This window comes from Salvelinus sp. IW2-2015, unplaced genomic scaffold (genome assembly GCF_002910315.2).
Source record: "Salvelinus sp. IW2-2015 unplaced genomic scaffold, ASM291031v2 Un_scaffold1368, whole genome shotgun sequence".
Classification (NCBI taxonomy): domain Eukaryota; kingdom Metazoa; phylum Chordata; class Actinopteri; order Salmoniformes; family Salmonidae; genus Salvelinus; species Salvelinus sp. IW2-2015.
Window position 1 is genome coordinate 205276 of NW_019942861.1, and position 21770 is coordinate 227045.

Below are 21770 nucleotides of genomic sequence, written 5' to 3' on the forward strand. Positions count from 1 at the left end.
TGCTACTTTATTCAGGAACAGTGGAGTTGTACTCTACTTTATTCAGGAAACAGTGGAGTTGTACTCTACTTTATTCAGGAACGTGGAGTTGTACTCTACTTTATTCAGAGAACGGTGGAGTTGTACTCTACTTTATTCAGGAACAGTGGAGTTGTACTCTACTTTATTCAGAAACGTGGAGTTGTCCTACTTTATCAGGAACAGTGGAGTATGTACTCTTATTCAGAACGGTGGAGTTGTACTCACTTATTCAGGAACAAGGATGTACTTGCACTTTATTCAGAACAATTGGAGTTGTACTCTACTTTAGTACCCATGGCTAAATATAAATAGGACTGACCCCGCCCTGTGCGTTTTTGCTAGCTGTTAGCAACAACACAAACACACACACACACACACACAACACACACACACACACACACACAACACCCACCACACACACACACACACACACACAACACACACGTACACAGACCTTAGCCAAACTCTGACTGTTGTGGTTGAGGCTGAGGAGTCTGGTTTGTTGATAGTTAGGTGAGGATGGATGACAGACCTGGGTCAAATACTATTTGAAATCATCTCAAAATTATAATCTTTGGCTCAATGGGACCAACATAGTAGCTGCAGACATGCCCATTGGAACTTCAGGCAGGTTAAAGCTAAAGCGAAGAGTCTTTAAATATTTCAAATAGTAGTTGAACCCAGGTTTGATTGATGGCGGTACTAATGGCCAGCTGGCACAGTGTGCTGGGCTTTCCAGGCAGTGGATGGATGAGTGGAGATAGTTAAGGAACTCTGTCTGTGGCTGCTCTAATGCGTTCACACGACAGCTGAAGAAAGATCATTCTCTTAACTTCCTCTATACCACTTCAAACGTCTTGTCTTTCTAGCTTTATGATATTTTGTTCATTTACACATAAGTTGACTACTCTACTACTGACTCCCCTCCGTAATATACTCTTGTAAATAACTATGATTGCGATTGTATGTTCATTTATAGTGGGAGTTTCGATATTCAAAAGTATTGAAAAGCACCGATTGAAAAGTCCTCATGACACTCTAAAGACAATTGTCAGAGTCAAGCCCGCGGCGCCACATCCGGCCCGCGAGAAAGGTTTTTTACGGCCCCTGGGATGATCTTGATTTATTATTAGAACCGGCCCGCAGACCGCAGCAAGCCGGCAGCCCGCAGATCTTTTACACGCACCAATACTACATTTCCCCCAATGCAACGGTGACGCACCGAGCAGTAGGCTGCTTCATTTCAATATTTATTGGCACAGCAGCGTCTCAGCATTCATAAAAATTAATCTCTTGGATGATTTGATTGGTGAAATCGTCACGCGATTCAAGTCATAAGATTACGTATTCAGAGTGACCCTCTAAAAATGGCGAAGGGGGCATAAAACGTTAAGAGTGGAGAGTGGGTCGGAGCATATATGTTCACGGAGGTAGCTGGAAAACCTGTGTGTCTTCTGTGTGGAGAAAGTGTTGGCGTACTGAAAGAGTATAATCTGAGACGACATTATGAAACGAAACACGCGGACAAAAACAAGATATGGACATGGAACCAAGGCTACACAAGGGCAGAGGAATAAAACGAGGCTCCCGTCACAAATCTCACGAAAGAGCGCATCCGTTCAACCAACAAAGCCCCACAAACGGAGAAGATCCTAACAAGCGGCCAGTGCCTTGCTTCAACACATCACGAGCCCAGAGCTGCCTGGAAACCAAGAACAATTTTATTTAGGCCAGAAGACAAGCATCGCATTCAAAATCAGACGCAAACCGGCCATTTACGGGGAAGTAGGCTTCATGCAAAAAAACTGCTGATAATAAAGTTTGACAAGGTGATGGAAACATACCAGAAAAAAGGCACATCTCTTTTTAAATGATGCCCCATCTTGCGCGATCCAGGCTGCTCAAACGTTGTCTATGTTTGGCAGCACATACCTGGGTGACAACTGTTTTCTTTGGATGACCAATGAACAAAACATCACACAGAAGTCGACTTACGTGACTAGAACCCTCCACTCAATTCTGATAGTTCCTCAGCTCAGAGCCTTACCCCGAACATTGATGAACTTGTGGAAAGATGGGACACCACCAAGTATCCACCTTCAACCTCAAACAAAGTGAACATTACTGTGCAATCCACATATTTTAAGATTTTTACTCAGTTCAAGTTAAGTAAAAGTTTTAATATTTGTTTTCACTGCATGTTACTTCTCCTTAAACAAAGTGTTGTTTTTGATTAATAGATTTTTGCACTTATTTTATTGTATTTCATCCAATTATATTTTAAAATATTTATTGAGTGGATATAGAAAATTGCTATTATTGTTTTTTCTTTGAAGTAAATTTAGCCCACTTTTGCTTTAAATAGAAATTATAGGCTACTGATGGTGCCTTGAAAGACCGGTTCTTTCATTTAATGTTCATGTTATGGGGATTTTTATATAAAGGAAATTTGTCTTTTGTGTCTGTTGAAAATTAAAGATTACTGACAGAGCCATAAGAAAATATTGCTTTATTTATCTGATCATATTGGAATATATTTGTTAGGTTTTCAGTAGGTTCAATTAGGTTCACTAGACTATATGCGTCATTTAAAAAATTTTCAATGAACATTCGAACAGTCCGGCCCTCGGCTTGTAGCTAAATTTTTTATTTGGCCCTCCGTCCATTTGACTTTGACACCCCTGATCTAGAGGATGAAACACATTGTGCTTTTCAAAGGTCCGTCCTTGTAGGTGACCTGTATTTAGTTCCAGTATAAAACCATGGTCAGAAATAGCCTGTCGTCTTGCCTCTATTTCTGAGGTAAAACAGACAATAGCGTCCACTTGATAAACAGTACAAGTTTGGACACACCTACTCATTCCAAGCTTTTTCTTTGTTTGTACTATTTTCTACATTGTAGAATAATAGTGAAGACATAAACGATGAAAGAAAACATATGGAATCAGAATAGTAACCCCCCAAAAAAGTGTTAAACAAATCAAAATATTGATGTTGATCACTTTGGGTGCTGTAAGTTGTGGGCAGGATGGAAATAAACCCAACCCATGAAAAACTGTTACGATCTCCTTCATTAAGTTTTATACCTTCTCTCAAATCTCAGTTTATGACCAAAATTATCCTCTATTACAACTTTACAACTTTGTCGTACATTTTGACACTAGAACAAATGTTTCTGACCCATATCGATGCCACATAGACAGTTTTCAAAACAAGAAGTCGTTCATTAAAAGGCTTTATCTATCTTTATGTATGCCTATACTGTAAGTCCTAGGATATGTTACATGATTGTGACTGTGTGTTCAATGGGTCCGTACACAGTATGTTTCGCAACAAAGCCTCCTTCACTCACGCCACCAAACTTACCCTAGTAAAACTGACTATCCTACCGATCCTCGACTTCGGCGATGTCATCTACAAAATTGCTTCCAATACTCTACTCAGCAAACTGGATGCAGTCTATCACTGTGCCATCCGTTTTGTTACCAAAGCGTCTTACACAACCCACCACTGCGACCTGTATGCTCTAGTCGGCTGGCCCTCGCTACACATTCGTCGCCAGACCCACTGGCTCCAGGTCATCTATAAGTCTTTGCTAGGTAAAGCCCCGTCTTATCTCAGCTCACTGGTCACGATAACAACACCCACCCGTAGCACGTGCTCCAGCAGGTATATCTCACTGGTCATCCCCAAAGCCAACACCTCGTTTGGCCGCCTTTCCTTCCAGTTCTCTGCTGCCAGTGACTGGAACGATTTGCAAAAATCACTGAAGCTGGAGACTTCTATTTCCCTCACCAACTTTAATTATCAGCTATCTGAGCAGCTAACCGATCGCTGTACATAGCCCATCTGTAAATAGCCTACTCATCTACCTACCTCATCCCCATATTGTTTTTATTTACTTTGCTGCTCTTTTGCACACCAGTATCACTACTTACACACCATCATCTGCTCATCATCATCTGCTCATCTATCACTCCAGTGTTAATCTGCTAAATTGTAATTACTTTGCTACTATGGCCTATTTATTGCCTTACTTCCTCATGCCATTTGCACACACTGTATATAGACTTTCTTTTTTTTCTATTGTGTTACTGACTGTACGCTTGTTTATTCCATGTGTAACTCTGTGTTGTTGTTTGTCGCACTCTGTCGCACTGCTTTGCTTTATCTTGACCAGCTCGCAGTTGTAAATGAGAACTTGTTCTCAACTAGCTTACCTGGTTAAATATAGGTGAAATAAAATAAAATGTTGGAGCGTTTGTTTACCCATAGTTTTTCCCAACAGGCTCTACAACACCAATCGCCAGGGACAATTTGCAGGCAGTGACCAATGACAAGAGATCCAACCGTACCATTATCTTCAACGTGATTCGTCGACCCGAACTCGGAAGACTGGTGACGCTGCTTGCTAATAACTCTACTGTAGATGTCTCCTCCTTCACACAGACAATGGTGAGAGCAGAGCTGCTGATTTAGGTTTACTTTGGCCTTTTTAATGAATATAATGAATATGATTACATGTATAAAAAAGGGGGGGCTGATCCTAGACCACCACTCCTACTCTGAGACACTCTGTGAGAATGAACCAAGGAGTTTCTAGGTATTCCCGAGTTAAGAGCACGTAAACAGAACGTCATTCCCTTTTTCAAGCACATTTCTCTCTACGAGTTCTGACCTTGAACTTGAGCATGAGAATAGAATTCTATTCATCCGCTATTCGGATAGGCCGTATTAATGGAGGTGTTTCTACAGGTAGGCCGTAATTAATGAAGGGTGTTGCTACGTCAGTAGGCCGTATTAATTGAAGTGTTACACAGTAGGCCGTATTAATGGAGGTTTTCTACAGTAGCCGTATTAATGAAGGTGTTTCTACAGGTAGACCGTATAATGAAGGTGTTACTACAGGTAGGCCGTATTAAATTTAATGGAGGTTTACTACAGGTAGGCCGTATTAATGGAGGTGTTACTACAGGTAGGCCGTATTAATGGAGGTGTTACTACAGGTAGGCCGTATTAATGAGGTGTTACTACAGGTAGGCCGTATTAATGGAGGTGTTACTACAGGTAGGCCGTATTAATGAAGGTGTTACTACAGGTAGGCCGTATTAATGGAGGTGTTACTACAGGTAGGCCGTATTAATGAAGGTGTTTCTACAGGTAGGCCGTATTAATGGAGGTGTTACTACAGTAGGCCGTATTAATGAAGGTGTTACTACAGGTTAGGCCGTATTAATGGAGGTGTTACTACAGGTAGGCCGTATTTAATGGAGGTGTTACTACAGGTAGGCCGTATTAATGGAGGTGTTACTACAGGTAGCCGTATTAATGGAGGTGTTACTACAGGTAGGCCGTATTAATGGAGGTGTTTCTACAGGTAGGCCGTATTATTAAGGTGTTTCTACAGGTAGGCCGTTATTAATGAAGGTGTTTACTACAGGTAGGCCGTATTAATGAAGGTGTTCTACAGTAGGCCGATTAATGGAGGTGTTACTACAGGTAGCCGTATTAATGAAGGTGTTTCTACAGGTAGGCCGTATTAATGGAGGTGTTACTACAGGTAGGCCGTATTAATGAAGGTGTTTTACAGGTAGGCCGTTTAATGAGGTGTTTCTACAGGTAGGCCGTGATTAATGAAGGTGTTTCTACAGGTAGGCCGTATAATGAAGGTGTTTCTACAGGTAGGCCGTATTAATGGAGGTGTTACTACAGGTAGGCCGTATTAATGAAGGTGTTACTACAGGTAGGCCGTATTAATGGAGGTGTTACTACAGGTAGGCCGTATTAATGGAGGTGTTACTACAGGTAGGCCGTATTAATGAAGGTGTTTTCTACAGGTAGCCGTATTAATGGAGGTGTTACTACAGGTGGCCGTATTAATGGAGGGTTTCTACAGGTAGGCCGTATTAATGGAGGTGTTTCTACAGGTAGCCGTATTAATGAGGTGTTACTACAGGTAGGCCGTATTAATGAAGGTGTTTCTACAGGTAGGCCGTATAATGAAGGTGTTACTACAGGTAGGCCGTATTAATGAAGGTGTTTCTACAGGTAGACCGTATTAATGGAGGTGTTACTACAGGTAGGCCGTATTAATGGAGGTGTTACTACAGTAGGCCGTATTAATGGAGTGTTACTACAGGTGAGGCCGTATTAATGAGGTGTTTCTACAGGTAGGCCGTATTAATTAAGGTGTTTCTACAGGTAGGCCGTATTAATGAAGGTGTTTCTACAGTAGGCCGTATTAATGAAGGGTTTCTACAGGTAGGCCATTTAATGGAGGTGTTACTACAGGTAGGCCGTATTAATGAAGGTGTTTCTACAGGTAGGCCGTATTAATGGAGGTGTTACACAGGTAGGCCGTATTAATGAAGGTGTTTCTACAGGTAGGCCGTATTAATGAAGGTGTTTCTACAGGTAGGCCGTATTAATGAAGGTGTTCTACAGGTAGGCCGTATTAATGAAGGTGTTTCTACAGGTAGGCCGTATTAATGGAGGTGTTACTACAGGTAGGCCGTATTAATGAAGGTGTTACTACAGGTAGGCCGTATTAATGGAGGTGTTACTACAGGTAGGCCGTATTAATGGAGGTGTTACTACAGGTAGGCCGTATTAATGAAGGTGTTCTAAGTAGGCCGTATAATGGAGTGTACTACAGGTAGGCCGTATTAATGGAGGTGTTTCTACAGGTAGGCCGTATTAATGGAGGTGTTACTACAGGTAGGCCGTATTAATGGAGGTGTTTCTACAGGTAGGCCGTATTAATGGAGGTGTTTCTACAGGTAGGCCGTATTAATGAAGGGTTACTACAGGTAGGCCTTATTAATGGAGGTGTTTCTACAGGTAGGCCGTATTAATGGAGGTGTTACTACAGGTAGGCCGTATTAATGGAGGTGTTTCTACAGGTAGGCCGCTATTAATGGAGGTGTTTCTACAGTAGGCCGTTTAATGAAGGGGTTTACTACAGGTAGGCCGTATTAATAGAGGTGTTACTACAGGTAGCCGTATTAATGGAGGTGTTACTACAGGTAGGCCGTATTAATGAAGGTGTTTCTACAGGTAGGCCGTATTAATGGAGGTGTTTCTACAGGTAGACCGTATTAATGGAGGTGTTATTCTACAGGTAGGCCGTATTAATGGAGGTGTTACTACAGGTAGGCCGTATTAATGAAGTGTTACTACAGGTAGCCGTATTAATGGAGGTGTTCTACAGGTAGCCGTATTAATGAAGGTGTTTCTACAGGTAGGCCTATTAATGAAGGTGTTACTACAGGTAGGCCGTATTAATGGAGGTGTTCTACAGAGGCCGTATTAATGGAGTGTTCTACAGGTAGCCGTATTAATGAGGTGTTTCTACAGGTAGGCCGTATTAATGAAGGTGTTTCTACAGGTAGGCCGTATTAATGAGGTGTTTCTACAGGTAGGCCGTATTAATGAAGGGTTTCTACAGGTAGGCCGTATTAATGGAGGTGTTTCTACAGGTAGGCCGTATTAATGGAGGTGTTTCTACAGGTAGGCCGTATTATGGAGGTGTTTCTACAGGTAGCCGTAAATGAAGGTGTTACTACAGGTAGGCCGTATTAATGGAGGTGTTTACTACAGGTAGGCCGTATTAATGGAGGTGTTACTACAGGTAGGCCGTATTAATGGGGTGTTTCTACAGGTAGCCGTATTAATGGAGTTTCTACAGGTAGGCCGTATTAATGGAGGTGTTTCTACAGGTAGCCGTATTAATGGAGGTGTTTCTACAGGTTAGGCCGTATTAATGGAGGTGTTTCTACAGGTAGGCCGTATTAATGAAGTGTTTACTACAGTAGCCGTTATTAATGGAGGTGTTTACTACAGGTAGGCCGTATTAATGGAGGTGTTACTACAGGTAGGCCGTTATATGGAGGTGTTTCTACAGGTAGGCCGTATTAATGGAGGTGTACTACAGGTAGGCCGTATTAATGGAGGGGTTTCTACAGGTAGGCCGTATAATGAGGTGTTACTTCAGGGTAACCGATTAATGGAGGTGTTTACAGGTAGACCGTATTAATGAGGTGTTACTACAGGTAGACCTATTAATGGACGGGTTACTCAGGTTGACCTATTAAGGGAGGTGTTTTTACAGGGTAGCCGTATTAATGAGGTGTTTCTACAGTAGACCGTATTAATGGAGTGTTTTCTACAGGTAGACCGTTGTAAATGAGGTGTTTACTACAGGTAGACCGTATTAATGGAGTGTGTTTTTACCAGGTAGACCGTATTAATGGAGGTGTTTCTACAGGTTAGGCCGTATTAATGGAGGTGTTTCTACAGGTAGGCCGTATTATGAAAGTAGAGGTGTACTACAGGTAGGCGTTATTAATGAAGAGCTATTGATAAAATCTCGGTAAATAAGCCGTTTAGATAAGGGGATTGTAAATATAAATGACTATTGTTTATATACTATTTTACCGTATGAATGTATCATTTTAAATACTGTATTAGCCACTGTTCGGTAGCCACCGTCAGTAAAATCCATATGTTTTGAAATCTGTTGTAATTTATGTAATTAAAATATATATAGTATATAACTGCCTTAGTTTTCTGCTAAGAGTATCTGCTGCTTGGCAGAACTAATGGGGAATCATAATAACACCCAGGAAGGTAGCTGCTGCCTTTCGGCAGGATAATGGGATCCATTATAACCCAGGAGAGTAGCTGCTGCCTTGCAGGAACTAATGGGGATCCATAATAAACACCAGGAAGAGTAGCTGCTGCCTCGGCAGGAACTAATGGGGATCCATAATAAACCCCAGGAGAGTAGCTGCTGCCTTGGCAGGAACTAATGGGACCCATAAAAACACCAGAAGAGAGCTGCTGTGCCTTGGCAGGACTAAATGGGGATCCATAATAAACCCCAGAAGAGTAGCTGCTGCCTCAGCAGGACTAATGGGATCCATACATAAACCCCAGGAAGAGTAGCTGCTGCCTCTCGGCAGGAACTAATGGGGATCCATAATAAACCCCAGGTAGAGTAGCTGCTGCTGCAGGAACTAATGGGGTCCATAATAAACCCCAGGAAGAGTAGCTGCTGCCTTGGCAGGAACAATTGGGGACCATAATAACCCCAGAAGAGTAGCTGCTGCCTTTGACAGGAATAATGGGGACCCATAATAAAACCCAGGGAAGAGTAGCTGCTGCCTTGGCAGGAACTAATGGGGATCCATAATAAACCCAGAAGAGTAGCTGCTGCCTTCGGAGAACTAATGGGACCCATAATAAACCCAGGAAGAGTAGCTGCTGCATTGGCAGGAAACTAATGGGGATCCATAATAAACCCCAGGAAGAGTAGCTGCTGCCTTGGCAGGAACTAATGGGGATCCATAATAAACCCCAGGAAGAGTAGCTGCTGCCTTGGCAGGAACTAATGGGGACCCATAATCCCTAATAAAAAAATTAAAATACCCACATCCAATTTAACCGTCACTTTAGTGTTAGTTTCCTTACATTATGCATAATTCAATTACATCGTTAGTTAACGTTTCTTTTGTCTTTCACGTCCGTGTAGTTGTTCCTTCATATTAGGCTAACGTAATACAAGTTGTGCAATAATTTGGGACATGTAGCCCATTGGAATCATTATGGAATGAAGACCATATGTAGCAGTTTAAACCTGGAGCCTGGAGCACGGTTCACGACGACTGGACCGTTGTCATCACAGTTCCATGATTAGTGAGGATTGGTAGATTTTATAGGACTACTGTTCAATCCCCTATTGTACACTTTTCTCATACTAGCCAATGATTATGCATGCCTGGCTGGCTGGGTGCAGTGATTGGTGGAGCTGGGATGGGTTAACGAGGTTATGGGGTTTATTGTTACTGTACTGGGATAGGATACGATGGGCCCGAGCATCTCTGAGAATCAGAATAACTTTTATTCACCAAGAGGTGAAGGATGAGGATTATCAAGGTAGATTTACTACTACTACTACTATTCAACTCTTATTGTACACTTATCTCACCTTACAATATTTCATGGATTTGAACAATTGAATATGTCAACTTTCAGGATGAATCAAACCACTGTATTTTTGAATTACCAATATATTTTCTTTTACATTCCGGGAATGTTTTTTTGGCCCACAAAAACAAAGCGCATATGCAATGCCCTCACTCTGTCATTCAGAAACTTATTCCAGTGTCTGCCTGCCAGCTGAATATCTTTGCCAGCGTGTAGGCTACCTACCCCTCCACCTCCTCATTCCCCTCCCCCTCCGAAGCTTAGCTGTATCCTACTGACGTTACAAGGGTGATTCAGATATTAGGGATAGATTTTTCATGATAGAAGAATGGGTTCACTTTTTCAATGCTAGTTAAGGATACTATAGTTACCACGTTTCACATTGGATTTATTAATTACAAAAAGGTAAGACATATTTTTAATTCTGGTGCAGCTCTGCACATACAAGTTGTTAGCTAGCTCCGGTCCAGTTTTAAGCCAACTCTCGGGAAGTTCAAAGACATTCAAAGCTCCTCCTCTGTAGATATAATTCAGATAAAGCATGTCATAACTGTAACGGCTGTTTGATGAAGAAGGATCGGACCAAGGTGCAGCGTGGTACGTGTTCATGATATTTATTTAACTCAGAACACTAAGACAAAATAACAAAAATAGACCAACACGAAACAGTTTTGTCTGGTGCAGACACAAAGACAGAAAACAACTACCCACAAAACACAGGTGGAAGACGGCTACCTAAGTATGGTTCTCAAACAGAGACAACGATAGACAGCTGCCTCTGATTGAGAACCACACCCGGCCAAACACATAGAAATAGACAACATAGAACAAAAACATAGAACGCCCACCCCAACTCACACCCTGACCAAACCAAAATAGAGACATAAAAAGGATCTCTAAGGTCAGGGCGTGACAATAACAAGATACCCAGGCGCTTCAAGCCAAGCCTCCTCCTCAACCCTCTCTCGCTCTCTCCCCACCCACTTGTCTGTTCATTGCGCATGTAAACAACTGAATGGTGATGTAATTTAATGTAGAGTTAAATGTAAAATAAAAATGTCCATTTCAGAGGTTTAAAAAGGAACAGAAATTAAAGCTTTTTTAAAAACAGTACTTTTTGGGGGTTCAACCCGGTTCAGAACTTTATTTTGAAGGTCGGAACAGTGGAAAGGAATTTAAAAAATAATGGTTCTGTTCAGAACAAAACGATTTAGAAAATAATTTGGGTTCCAACCCCCGCTGAGAAGTGTGTAAGAAAGGCGTACATTTCTTAAGTCTGAATCGGGCCCGTACTGTTTGGGAAAACATAATATTTACAGCGAGAAATGAACACAAAGAAACTCAACAGGATATAAATTCCAGCACATGCAGGAAGAATGTTGTGTTACATTAACAGGAAGCTTGGTCGGTCATTGTTTTTGATTGAATAAGTCTTCATTTCTTTGGCAGCACTGTTGAGAAACAGAACAGAACTGTGCCAGGTTTTCACTGTTGAGAAACAGAACAGAACTGTGTGGCACGTTCTGACCTTAGTTCCTTTTTTATGTCTTTATTTTAGTTTGGTCAGGGCGTGAGTTGGGGTGGGCATTCTATGGTGTTTTTCTATGTTTTGTTCTGTTGTTATATTTCTATGTGTTTGGCCTAGTATGGTTCTCAATCATAGGCAGGTGTCAGTCGTTGTCTCTGATTGGGAGCCATATTTAGGTAGCCTGTTTTCTATTGTGTTTTGTGGGTGGTTGTTTCCTGTGTCTGTGTTTGCACCATACGGGACTGTTTCGGTTGTTTGTTTGTACTGTTGTTGTGTTCTGTTGATTTTTTAAATATCTCATTATGGACACTTACCACGCTGCACATTGGTCCGATCCTTGCTACTCCTCTTCAGACGAAGAGGAAAACCACTACAGAACCACCCACCAACCAAGGACCAAGCAGCGTGTTAAACAGGAGCAGAGGATTATGGACTCATGGACATGGGAGGAGATACTAGACGGTAAGGGACCCTGGGCACAGGCTGGGGAATATCGCCGCCCCAAGGAAGAACTGGAGGCAGCGAAAGCTGAGCGGCGGCGATATGAGGAGGTAGAATGGCAGCGCGACAGGCACGAGAGGCAGCCCCCAATTTTTTGGGGAGGGGGAACACGGGGAGTGTGGCAGAGTAAGGTTGGAGAACGGAGTCCACTCCGCGTGCTTATCGTAAGCAGCGTTGTACTGGTCAGGCACCGTGTTATGCGGTTAAGCGCACGGTGTTGCCAGTACGCGCCCATAGCCTGGTGCGCTATAGGACAGCCCCCCGAAAGTGTCATGCGAGTGTGGGCATCCAGCCAGGGCGTATTGTGCCTGCTCAGCGCGTCTGGTCTCCGGTACGCAGTTTCGGTCCAGGGTATCCTGCGCCGGCTCTGCGTGCTGTGTCTCCGGGGCGCTGGGAGGGTGCAGTGCGTCCTATGCCTGCGTTCCGCTCGTGCCGGGCGAATGTGGGAATTGAGCCTAAGGGAGAGGTGCGCGTAGTATGCACCAAATCTCCAGTGCTCACCCACAGCCCGGTTCAACCTGTGCCTGCACTCTGGAGGGTCCAGGCTAGAGTAGTCATCCAGCCTGGGGGAGTGGTGCCAAGGCTGCGCACCAGAGCTCCAGTGCTCCCCCACAGCCCAGTCTTTCCGGTGCCTCCTGTAGGTCTCCCCAGCCTGGTGGGTCCTGTGGCAGTCCCACGCACCAGGCTGTCTCTCCGTCTCCTCCCTCCAGGTTCTCTCTCCAGGCCAGAGCCGCCCGTCTGTCCGGAGCCGCCGGAGTCGCCCGTCTGTCCGGAGCCGCCGGAGTCGCCCGTCTGTCCGGAGCCGCCGGAGTCGCCCTCCTGTCCGGAGCCGCCGGAGTCGCCCTCCTGTCCTGTCCGGAGCCGCCGGAGTCGCCCTCCTGTCCTGTCCGGAGTCGCCCCTCCAGTCCAGAGGCGCCCCTCCAGTCCAGAGGCGCCCCTCAGTCCAGTGGTGCCCTTTACCAGGGTCTCCAATCCAGGGTCGGTGACAAGGGTCGCCGCTCCTAAGGTGTCACAGAAGTGGGCCGAGACTATGGTGGAGTGGGGTCCTCGTCCCGCTCCAGAGCCGCCACCGCAGTAAATGCCCACCCAGACCCTCCCCTATAGGTTCAGGTTTTGCGGCCGGAGTGATTTATTAAATATCTCATTATGGACACTTACCACGCTGCACATTGGTCCGATCCTTGCTACTCCTCTTCAGACGAAGAGGAAAACCGTTACACCGTGCCAGGTTTTTATTGTTGAGAAACAGAACAGAACTGTGGCAGGTTTTCACTGTTGAGAAACAGAACAGAACTGTGCCAGGTTTTCACTGTTGAGAAACAGAACAGAACTGTGCCAGGTTTTCACTGTTGAGAAACAGAATAGAACTGTGCCAGGTTTCATTCGGCGTGCATTAGGCTTACACACTAATGCCAGATAAAAAAAATACGTAAGAAAAACATCAATATAGCCTATAGATATGAATTTCCCTTTATTCAACCCGCCGGCCACCCACCCACCCCCATCCACCCAACCACCCACCCACATCCCCCCTCATCCACCCACCCACCCTCATCCACCCAACCACCCACCCACATCCACCCTCATCCACCCACCCACCCTCATCCACCCAACCACCCACCCACATCCACCCTCATCCACCCACCCACCCTCATCCACCCAACCACCCACCCACATCCACCCTCATCCACCCACCCACCCTCATCCACCCAACCACCCACCCACATCCACCCTCATCCACCCACCCACCCTCATCCACCCACCCAACCTTCATCCACACAATATTCAATGACCCTAAACCCACCCGCCTCGCGGATATCACCGCAGGTTATGAGTAAACCCGCGCACTACTCACCCCGGTACACATACAGTAGCAGAGTCAGCGTGGGTTTGAAAAACCAACCCACTGCCCTTCTGGCTCACGTTACCTGTGTAATCTCCACTGTCCTATCCATTCAATAAAACCACTAAAAGTTTTACAAAACAAGAATAAAGCCTTCGGTCAAACTGTCCAATCTCTGTGGAGCAACACCTGACTACAAAGACATGCATTATAAATCTGTTTCCATTCTGAATATCAACTTCAGACAAGATCTTCTCCAGTGGAGGAAGTGACTCATGAGAAGTGTTCATGTCCTGAATTATTAGTGTTTTTTTTAAGAGATGTTTTTTTTATACCAAAGTTGTTGATGTTCAGTGTTTTTATTCAATGCTTTCTTTAGTGTTTCGGCTACGTTGAAACAGGGGTACAAAAGTGAGGATATTGTGGCCTTGCCTGTCCGATTTATAGTAACACCAGCCTTCACTGATTAGTGGTCTCAGGTGGACCATGGGATGAAGGTTTGCTAAATTGAGTATCTAACTTTTCTCCTTCTTCTCCTTCTTCTCCTTCTTCTCCTTCTTCTTCTCATTCTTCTTCTTCTTCTTCTTCTTCTCATTCTTCTCATTCTTCTTCTTCTTCTTCTCATTCTTCTCCTTCTTCTTCTTCTCCTTCTCCTCCTTCTCCTTCTCCTTCTCCTTCTTCTTCTGTGTATGTCAGGTGGACCAGGGGGAGGTTTTGTACACCCAAAGTTTTGTGGAGTCGGTTGGATGGTCTGCCATGGACTCAATGACCTTCTCAGTGTTTTCCCCACCGGCTGCCCTGGAGACCCAGACCTTCAAGATCTCCTATGAGAATGCTGGAACCGACCGCAAATCACTGCTCCTCGTTAACACAGGTGTGTCGTCGGGGGAAATCATTGGTAAAATGGGTGAAGATCATGTGCATCCCAATATGCAATGTTATAAATAATGGTTATTTAAAAAAAAAAAAAGAATATTATGCAGTTAAGGGGCAATCGGACAGGCTTCCTCCTGATCGCCTCAGGTATTTATTTTAGTAGTCGAAATGTTAGCCACACATTTCTAATACATTTCATTTGTTCTGTTAATGCTAATCAAATCAAGTTTGGTGAAATGTTAGTGAAGTTAAAGACGCTCGTCTCTCATTGCATTCTAGGTGCAGTGGTGACAGAGGGTGCCAGTGTTGTCATCGACAAGTCCAAGCTGGATGCGTCTAACCTAATGTTAAAGCTGCCCACGCCCCAGCGCAACTCCCATGAGGTCTGGTTCCAGGTCAAGTCTCTACCCCGGCATGGCGTTATCGTGGTGGGAGAGAGGAACCTCAGTGTGGAGAAACCTAACTTCTCCCAGTACATCCTCGACGAGTATGGCATCACGTACCGCCACGACGACTCCGAGACGCGCCATGACAGCTTTGTCTTCGACGCCTGGCTGAACCCCAAGGGAAAGCCGGCCCAGCGCCCTCTAGACGTCAGCCAGGTGTGTATGATATGTAACCTAGCTTGCATTTTCCACACATGTAGCCTACTGTCTATGGTTGGGCTGGTACGTGTCTGTTCATATTCAATCATGATTTTGTCTGTATGTACACACAGTGCATTCGGAAAGTATTCAGACCATTGATTTTTGCCCACATTTTGTTAAGTTACAGCCTTTTCCTAAAATGTATTAAATACATGTTTTTCCTCATCAATCTACACACACTKCACCATAATGACATCACAATACCCCATAATGACATCACAATACCACATAATGACAAAGCAAAAACAGGTTTCTAGACATTTTAGCAAATGTATAAAATAAACAGAAATACCTTATTTACATAAGTATTCAGACCCTTTGTTACGAGACTCGAAATTAAGCTCAGGTGCATCCTGTTTCCATTGATTATCCTTGAGATGTTTCTAAAAACCTGATTGGAGTCCACCTGTGGTAAATTAAATTGATTGGACATGATTTGGAAAGGCACACACCTGTCTAAATAAGGTCCCACAGTTGACAGTGCATGTCAGAGCAAAAACCAAGCCATGGGATTGAAGGAATTTCTGTAGAGCTCCGAGACAGGATTGTGTCGAGGCACAGATCTGGGGAATGGTACAAAAACATTTATGCAGCATGGAAGGTCTCCAAGAACACAGTGGCCTCCATCATTCTTAAATGGAAGAAGTTTGGAACCACCAAGCTACTTCTTAGAGCTGGCCGCCCGGCCAAACTGAGCAAACGGTGGAGAAGGACCTTGGTCAGAGAGGTGACCAAGAACCCGATGGTCACTCTGACAGAGCTCCAGAGTTTCTTTGTGGAGATGGGAGAACCTTCCAGAAGGACAACCATCTCAGCAGCACTCCACCAATCAGACCTTTATGGTAGAGTGGCCAGACTCTACCATGCCAAGCGTCACGTTTGGAGGAAACCTGCCACCATCCCTACGGTAAAGCAGGGTGGTGGCAGCATCAAGCTGTGGGGATGTTTTTCAGCGGCAGGGACTGGGAGACTAGTCAGGATTGAGGCAAAGATGAACGGAGCAAAGAACAGAGAACCTTGATGAAAACCTGCTCCAGAGTGCTCAGGACTGAAGACTGGGGCGAAGGTTCAACTGTCAACAGGACAACAACCCTAAGCACACAGCGAATAGCGCAGGAGTGGATTCGGGACAAGTCTCTGAATGTCCTTGAGTGGGCCAGCCAGAGCCCGGACTTGAACACGATCAAACTTCTCTGGAGAGACCAGAAAATAGCTGTGAAGCGATGCTCCAACCTGGCAGAGCTTGAGAGGATCTGCAGAGAAGAATGGGAGAAACTCCCCAAATACAGGTGTGCCAAGCTTGTAGCATCATACTCAAGGCTGTAATCGCTGCCAAAGGTGCTTCAGCAAAGTACTGAGTAAAGGGTCTGAATACTTATGTAAATAAGGTATTTCTGTTTTTTTATTTTAATACATTTGCAAAAATGTCTAAATCTGTTTTTGCTTTGTCATTATGGGGTATTGTGATGTCATTATGGGGTATTGTGATGTCATTATGGGGTATTGTGTGTAGATTGATGAGGAAAAACATGTATTTAATCCATTTTAAAATAAGGTTGTAACGTAACAAAATGTGGAAAAAGTAATGGGGTCTGAATACTTTCCGAATGCACTGTAATTGTGTATGCCGCTAAATGAATTGCCTCATTGAAGACATTGAAGTTCTGCTCTAAACGCTAAAGCAGTTTCTGTGTACATTGGACAATGAAGTCATCTTTTTCTTCTCTATCCAGGTGCTAGAAGAGTGGTTCAACATCACAGTGGTCCCGATCAACCACCAGCCACCCGTCCTGAACACCAAAGCCCCCAGCCTGAGTGTGGTACAGGGGGACATAGTGGCCCTGGGGCTGCAGAACCTCAATGTGGAAGATCTGGACAACCCTTCAGAGGACATCCAGTACATCGTCATCAGCAAGCCCGACAACGGCTATCTGGCCCTGGGAGGAAGCCTGAATGAGTCTGTGGTGTCCTTCACTCAGGCTCAGATCAACAGTGGGAAGGTTTACTTTGTCCACGATGGAAGCCAGGCTTCGGGGGTCTTCTATTTCAGTATCTCGGACGGCCACCACGAGCCGGTGTACAAGCTATTCAACCTGGAGTTGACAGAGATCACCATCTCCCTGGTTAACAACACAGGGCTGGCTCTGAAGCAGGGTCAGACCTGTGTAGCGTTAACCCAGGGGAGTCTGGCTGCAGAGACTAATGGGAAAACCACAGCGGTTCACTACCGGATCACCAAGCTGCCGCGGTACGGAAATATCCTTTGGCTGGACAACCAGGATTTGAGGCAGTTTGAGCAGGAGGACTTAAGGACTGGTCGCTTGTTTTATCAAATGACGAGCTTCACATCTGGTCAGGACAGCTTTGAGTTCACTGTATTTACGTCGGAAGCTAACCTGACGAATCAGGTTGTCAACATCACAGTTAAGCCCCTGGTGAGGTTTGGCAAGAGGGTGAGAATACCCAATGGCATTGTGGTCAAACTCAACGCTGGTTTTCTCAATGCAACTGAGCTGGCTTCTCTAACAGGCAGCGACCCCATCTTCGAGGTCGTGTCCCAGCCAAAGTACGGCAAGCTGGCCCGAGGAAAAGCCAAAGCTGGTATGAAAACGGAACCGGTGGAGTCTTTCTCCTTTCAGGATGTGAAGCAGGAGAGGTTATCCATCGAGCTCAACGCTAACATGACTGAAGTGCAGGAGCTGAACGACTCGTTGGTTTTTGTCGTGAAAGCGGAGAACGTCCCACCTGCCAAGGGAGAGTTCTGCTTCACTGTCGTTCCATACGATCCATCACTAGTCAGAAGAACAGAGAGTCCCATCCTGACCACCAGCAGTCCTTTCTCTCAGTCTCTGAACCAAACGAACCAAACGACAGTGTTTGGTATTGGGACAGCACTACCCTCCCTGTCCACCTCCTTCCTCTCCACACAGAGACCAAGCAAGACCCACCAGAAGTTCAAAGGTCGCAATCACTGGGGAAACACCAACCGCAACGACTCGACAGGTACAACTTTGGGCAAACCCACCATGGGTAGAGGAGAAGACCTTTCTGAGATGCCCTTTATGATGACACCGGTCCGAGTAGAGTCATACCCACAGAGGACTTCCAACCCCCTATTGGTGATCCTACCTCTCCTGGTCCTGCTCCTATTGGTCATCATCCTGGTGGTGCTGTTTCTACTGCTGAGACGCAACAGGAAGAGGAAGCAGAAACCTCTGACCCTGAAACCGCTGCCATCGCCCTCAACCCCACCGGCCTATCACGACCAGCCGCAGAGGAGCGAGGCCGTTCCAACGGTAACAGTGACTCCGCTGAGCCCAAGCCGCCCTGGAAGTCCTTCCTTGGATAGGCCGCTTCCTTTCGCCAATCAGGACTCAGTTAGCAACTCTGCATCACTGCCGAGCTGCTCATTGAAAGCTGTAAATCCAGAGAGTTCAGACCAGGTCATTAGGACCACACCCCCCACTCTACAGCAGAACCAGTACTGGGTATGACCCTGTAGCTGCTGCCACCTAGGGGAGGGATGGGGAAGTGGACTGTCTACCCTGAACACTAACATCCATTCCTTACACCCCCACCAGCCCCACTCATGGTTAAACTGTAAACCATGACACTAAGCTATTAGTTGTATCTGACATAATCAAAGCCTTTTCTACTTAGGCTGGTAGAGCACAATCAGTACAGGAAATTAGAGCTGACAACCACTTTAAAACACAATCAGTAACTGGTAGCCTATAACTGAGCAGGTAAGTGACCGCTAGTCCGCCTCACCTCAACAACCTCTGAAACAGTTCTGGCTGGCTGGAAACATCATTCATGTTCTGTAGTACTATTGCAGAAGTTATCCCTCCAACCATGACCCAGTGTGGGAAAGTAAAGTGCAGTGTGATGTGGGTGCAATTCAGATCACGGCCTTAGTAAGAATCCCGGCCGTAGTGAATCGATGTGTATAACTAACATGTTCATATTTGATGTTTGCTAGCATGATTGCATGATGTTACTAGCATGATTACATGATGTCGTCCCCCCCCCCCCCTTCAGAGGACACATATTGTATATATTTTGTGTTTTTACAGCTTGTCTGCTACATATACATGTATTTTACATATACATTTATGAATCTCCATTAGTTCCTGCCAAGGCAGCAGCTACTCTTCCTGGGGTTTATTATGGATCCCCATTAGTTCCTGCCAAGGCATCAGCTACTCTTCATGGGGTTTATTATGGATCCCCATTAGTTCCTGCCAAGGCAGCAGCTACTCTTCCTGGGGTTTATTATGGATCCCCATTAGTCCTTGTCAAGGCAGCAGCTACTCTTCCTGGGGTTTATTATGGATCCCCATTAGTTCCTGCCAAGTCAACACCTGACCACACGACTGAACAGTAGTCCAGGTGTGACAAAACTAGGGCCTGTAGGACCTGCCTTGTTGATAGTGTTGTTAAGAAGGTAGAGCATTGCTTTATTATGTACAGACTTCTCTTCATCTTAGCTACTGTTGTATCAATATGTTTTGACCATGACAGTTTACGATCCAGGGTTACCACAAGCAGTTTAGTCATCTCAACTTGCTCAATTTCCAAATTATTTATGACAAAATTTAGTTGAGGTTTAGGATTTAGTGAATGATTTGTCCCAAATACAATGCTTTTTAGTTTACATTTTTTAATATTTCAGACTATCTTCTTTGTTGCCACCCACTCTGAAACTAACTGTAGCTCTTTGTTGCAGATCGTGAGCTAAAGATGAAAACCCTTTCCTACGAGTATTATTCGATTATTTATTGATTGACTACAGCTTTCCAAATTGCCCAACACTGCTATTTGTAAGGTTAGTTTTAAATGAATGTTGTGATTTATTTGTTTACCATTCCTGAACCTGTGACCAGAAACAAGCTACATAGGGGTAATACCAGAATATATGATCTAGTGATTCTGTCTCTTCGCAGTAAAATCTACAGAGCTGAGATTGTTTTATACCCCATATATATAGCATTCTGTTGGTGGCAAGAATTTTGTATAAACATGTACTTTTAAAATCTCTAAGTGTTGAATCAAGTGTTTTTTTTATCAGTTCATAAACCATGTGCCATGGAATCAGTACATCAAAAATCTCCTCCAATTTATTTTGCAACCTGTATGGTGCAGCTGTCAATACTTTTGTCCTCAGATGAAACTGGTATATTTTTCTATTTATGCCAGTTCCTTTCAGCCAATTTGTATCTTTAATATATGGCAGACAAACAAGTTCCCTACCTTCTCCCTATTCCACTTGCCTTCTCCATTTTTGTGGTAATGCTACAATTGGTTGGTTGTTAGTTTGGATTGAGCAGACATTCCCATATATTTTTGATAGCTGCATATGTGACATAACTCCTCCGTTTCTATTCATCATATAATTAATACATACAATATATATATATATATATTTTAATCCATAAAGAAAAATCATGGTTACATGACGTCGCTAGCATGGTTACATGATGTCGCTAGCATGGTTACATGACATCGCTAGCATGGTTACATGATGTCGCTAGCATGGTTACATGACGTCGCTAGCATGGTTACATGATGTCGCTAGCATGGTTACATGAAGTCGCTAGCATGGTTACATGACGTCGCTAGCATGGTTACATGACGTCGCTAGCATGGTTACATACGGCGCTAGCAGGTTACACTGACATCGCTAGCATGGTTACATGACGTCGCTAGCATGGTTACATGACGTCGCTAGCATGGTTACATGACGTCGCTAGCATGGTTACATGACATCGCTAGCATGGTTACCTGGTTGATGTATGTTCTATTCAGTCCTTCTCATTGGGTTATTATGATAAACATAGTAGTGGGTATAACCATAGTTGTATAAAAATGAGTAGATTGATACTGTGAATTACTAAATACACTGACTGACAATGAAATAGACGTATTTTCTATATAAAAAAATAATGGGATCATCAATTTATATGATTGTGCATATTTTATATATTTCATATGTGTTGTGTATTATCTTTAGCAGCTATTTAAAAATATATATGTATTATTCAGGTATTCATAAGAGATAATTTCTTGTAAAATATTTAGGTAGATATGAGTATTGCATTGACTTTCATTGATTGGTATTGTGTAATATGACATCACATACTTGCAGCAATTCAATGGGTTTACAGCCAAGGAAGTCCTTGTAATAATGACCAATGTGGTTGTTAATTTCAAGGGACTGACGGAAGCTGACTCACTGACCTTCACATGTACTATTTAAGCAATAAGGCCCGAGGGGGTGTGCTATATGGCCAATATACCACGGCTAAGGGATGTTCTTAGGCACAATGCAACACGGAGTGCCTGGATACAGCCCCTAGCTGTGGTA

General features: G+C 44.2%; 1 protein-coding gene across 1 annotated transcript in view; it reads left to right on the forward strand.

The window, feature by feature from the left end:
* The window catches only part of LOC112070566 (chondroitin sulfate proteoglycan 4-like), a 92460-nt gene extending 71689 nt beyond the window's left edge, over positions 1–20771 (forward strand). The window contains 4 exon segments of the mRNA XM_070439031.1: positions 4310–4476; positions 14577–14754; positions 15036–15358; positions 17137–20771. Of these exon segments, the coding sequence (XP_070295132.1) occupies positions 4310–4476; positions 14577–14754; positions 15036–15358; positions 17137–18897 (2429 nt within the window). The 3' untranslated portion in view covers positions 18898–20771.
* Positions 20772–21770: the final 999 nt, after the last annotated feature.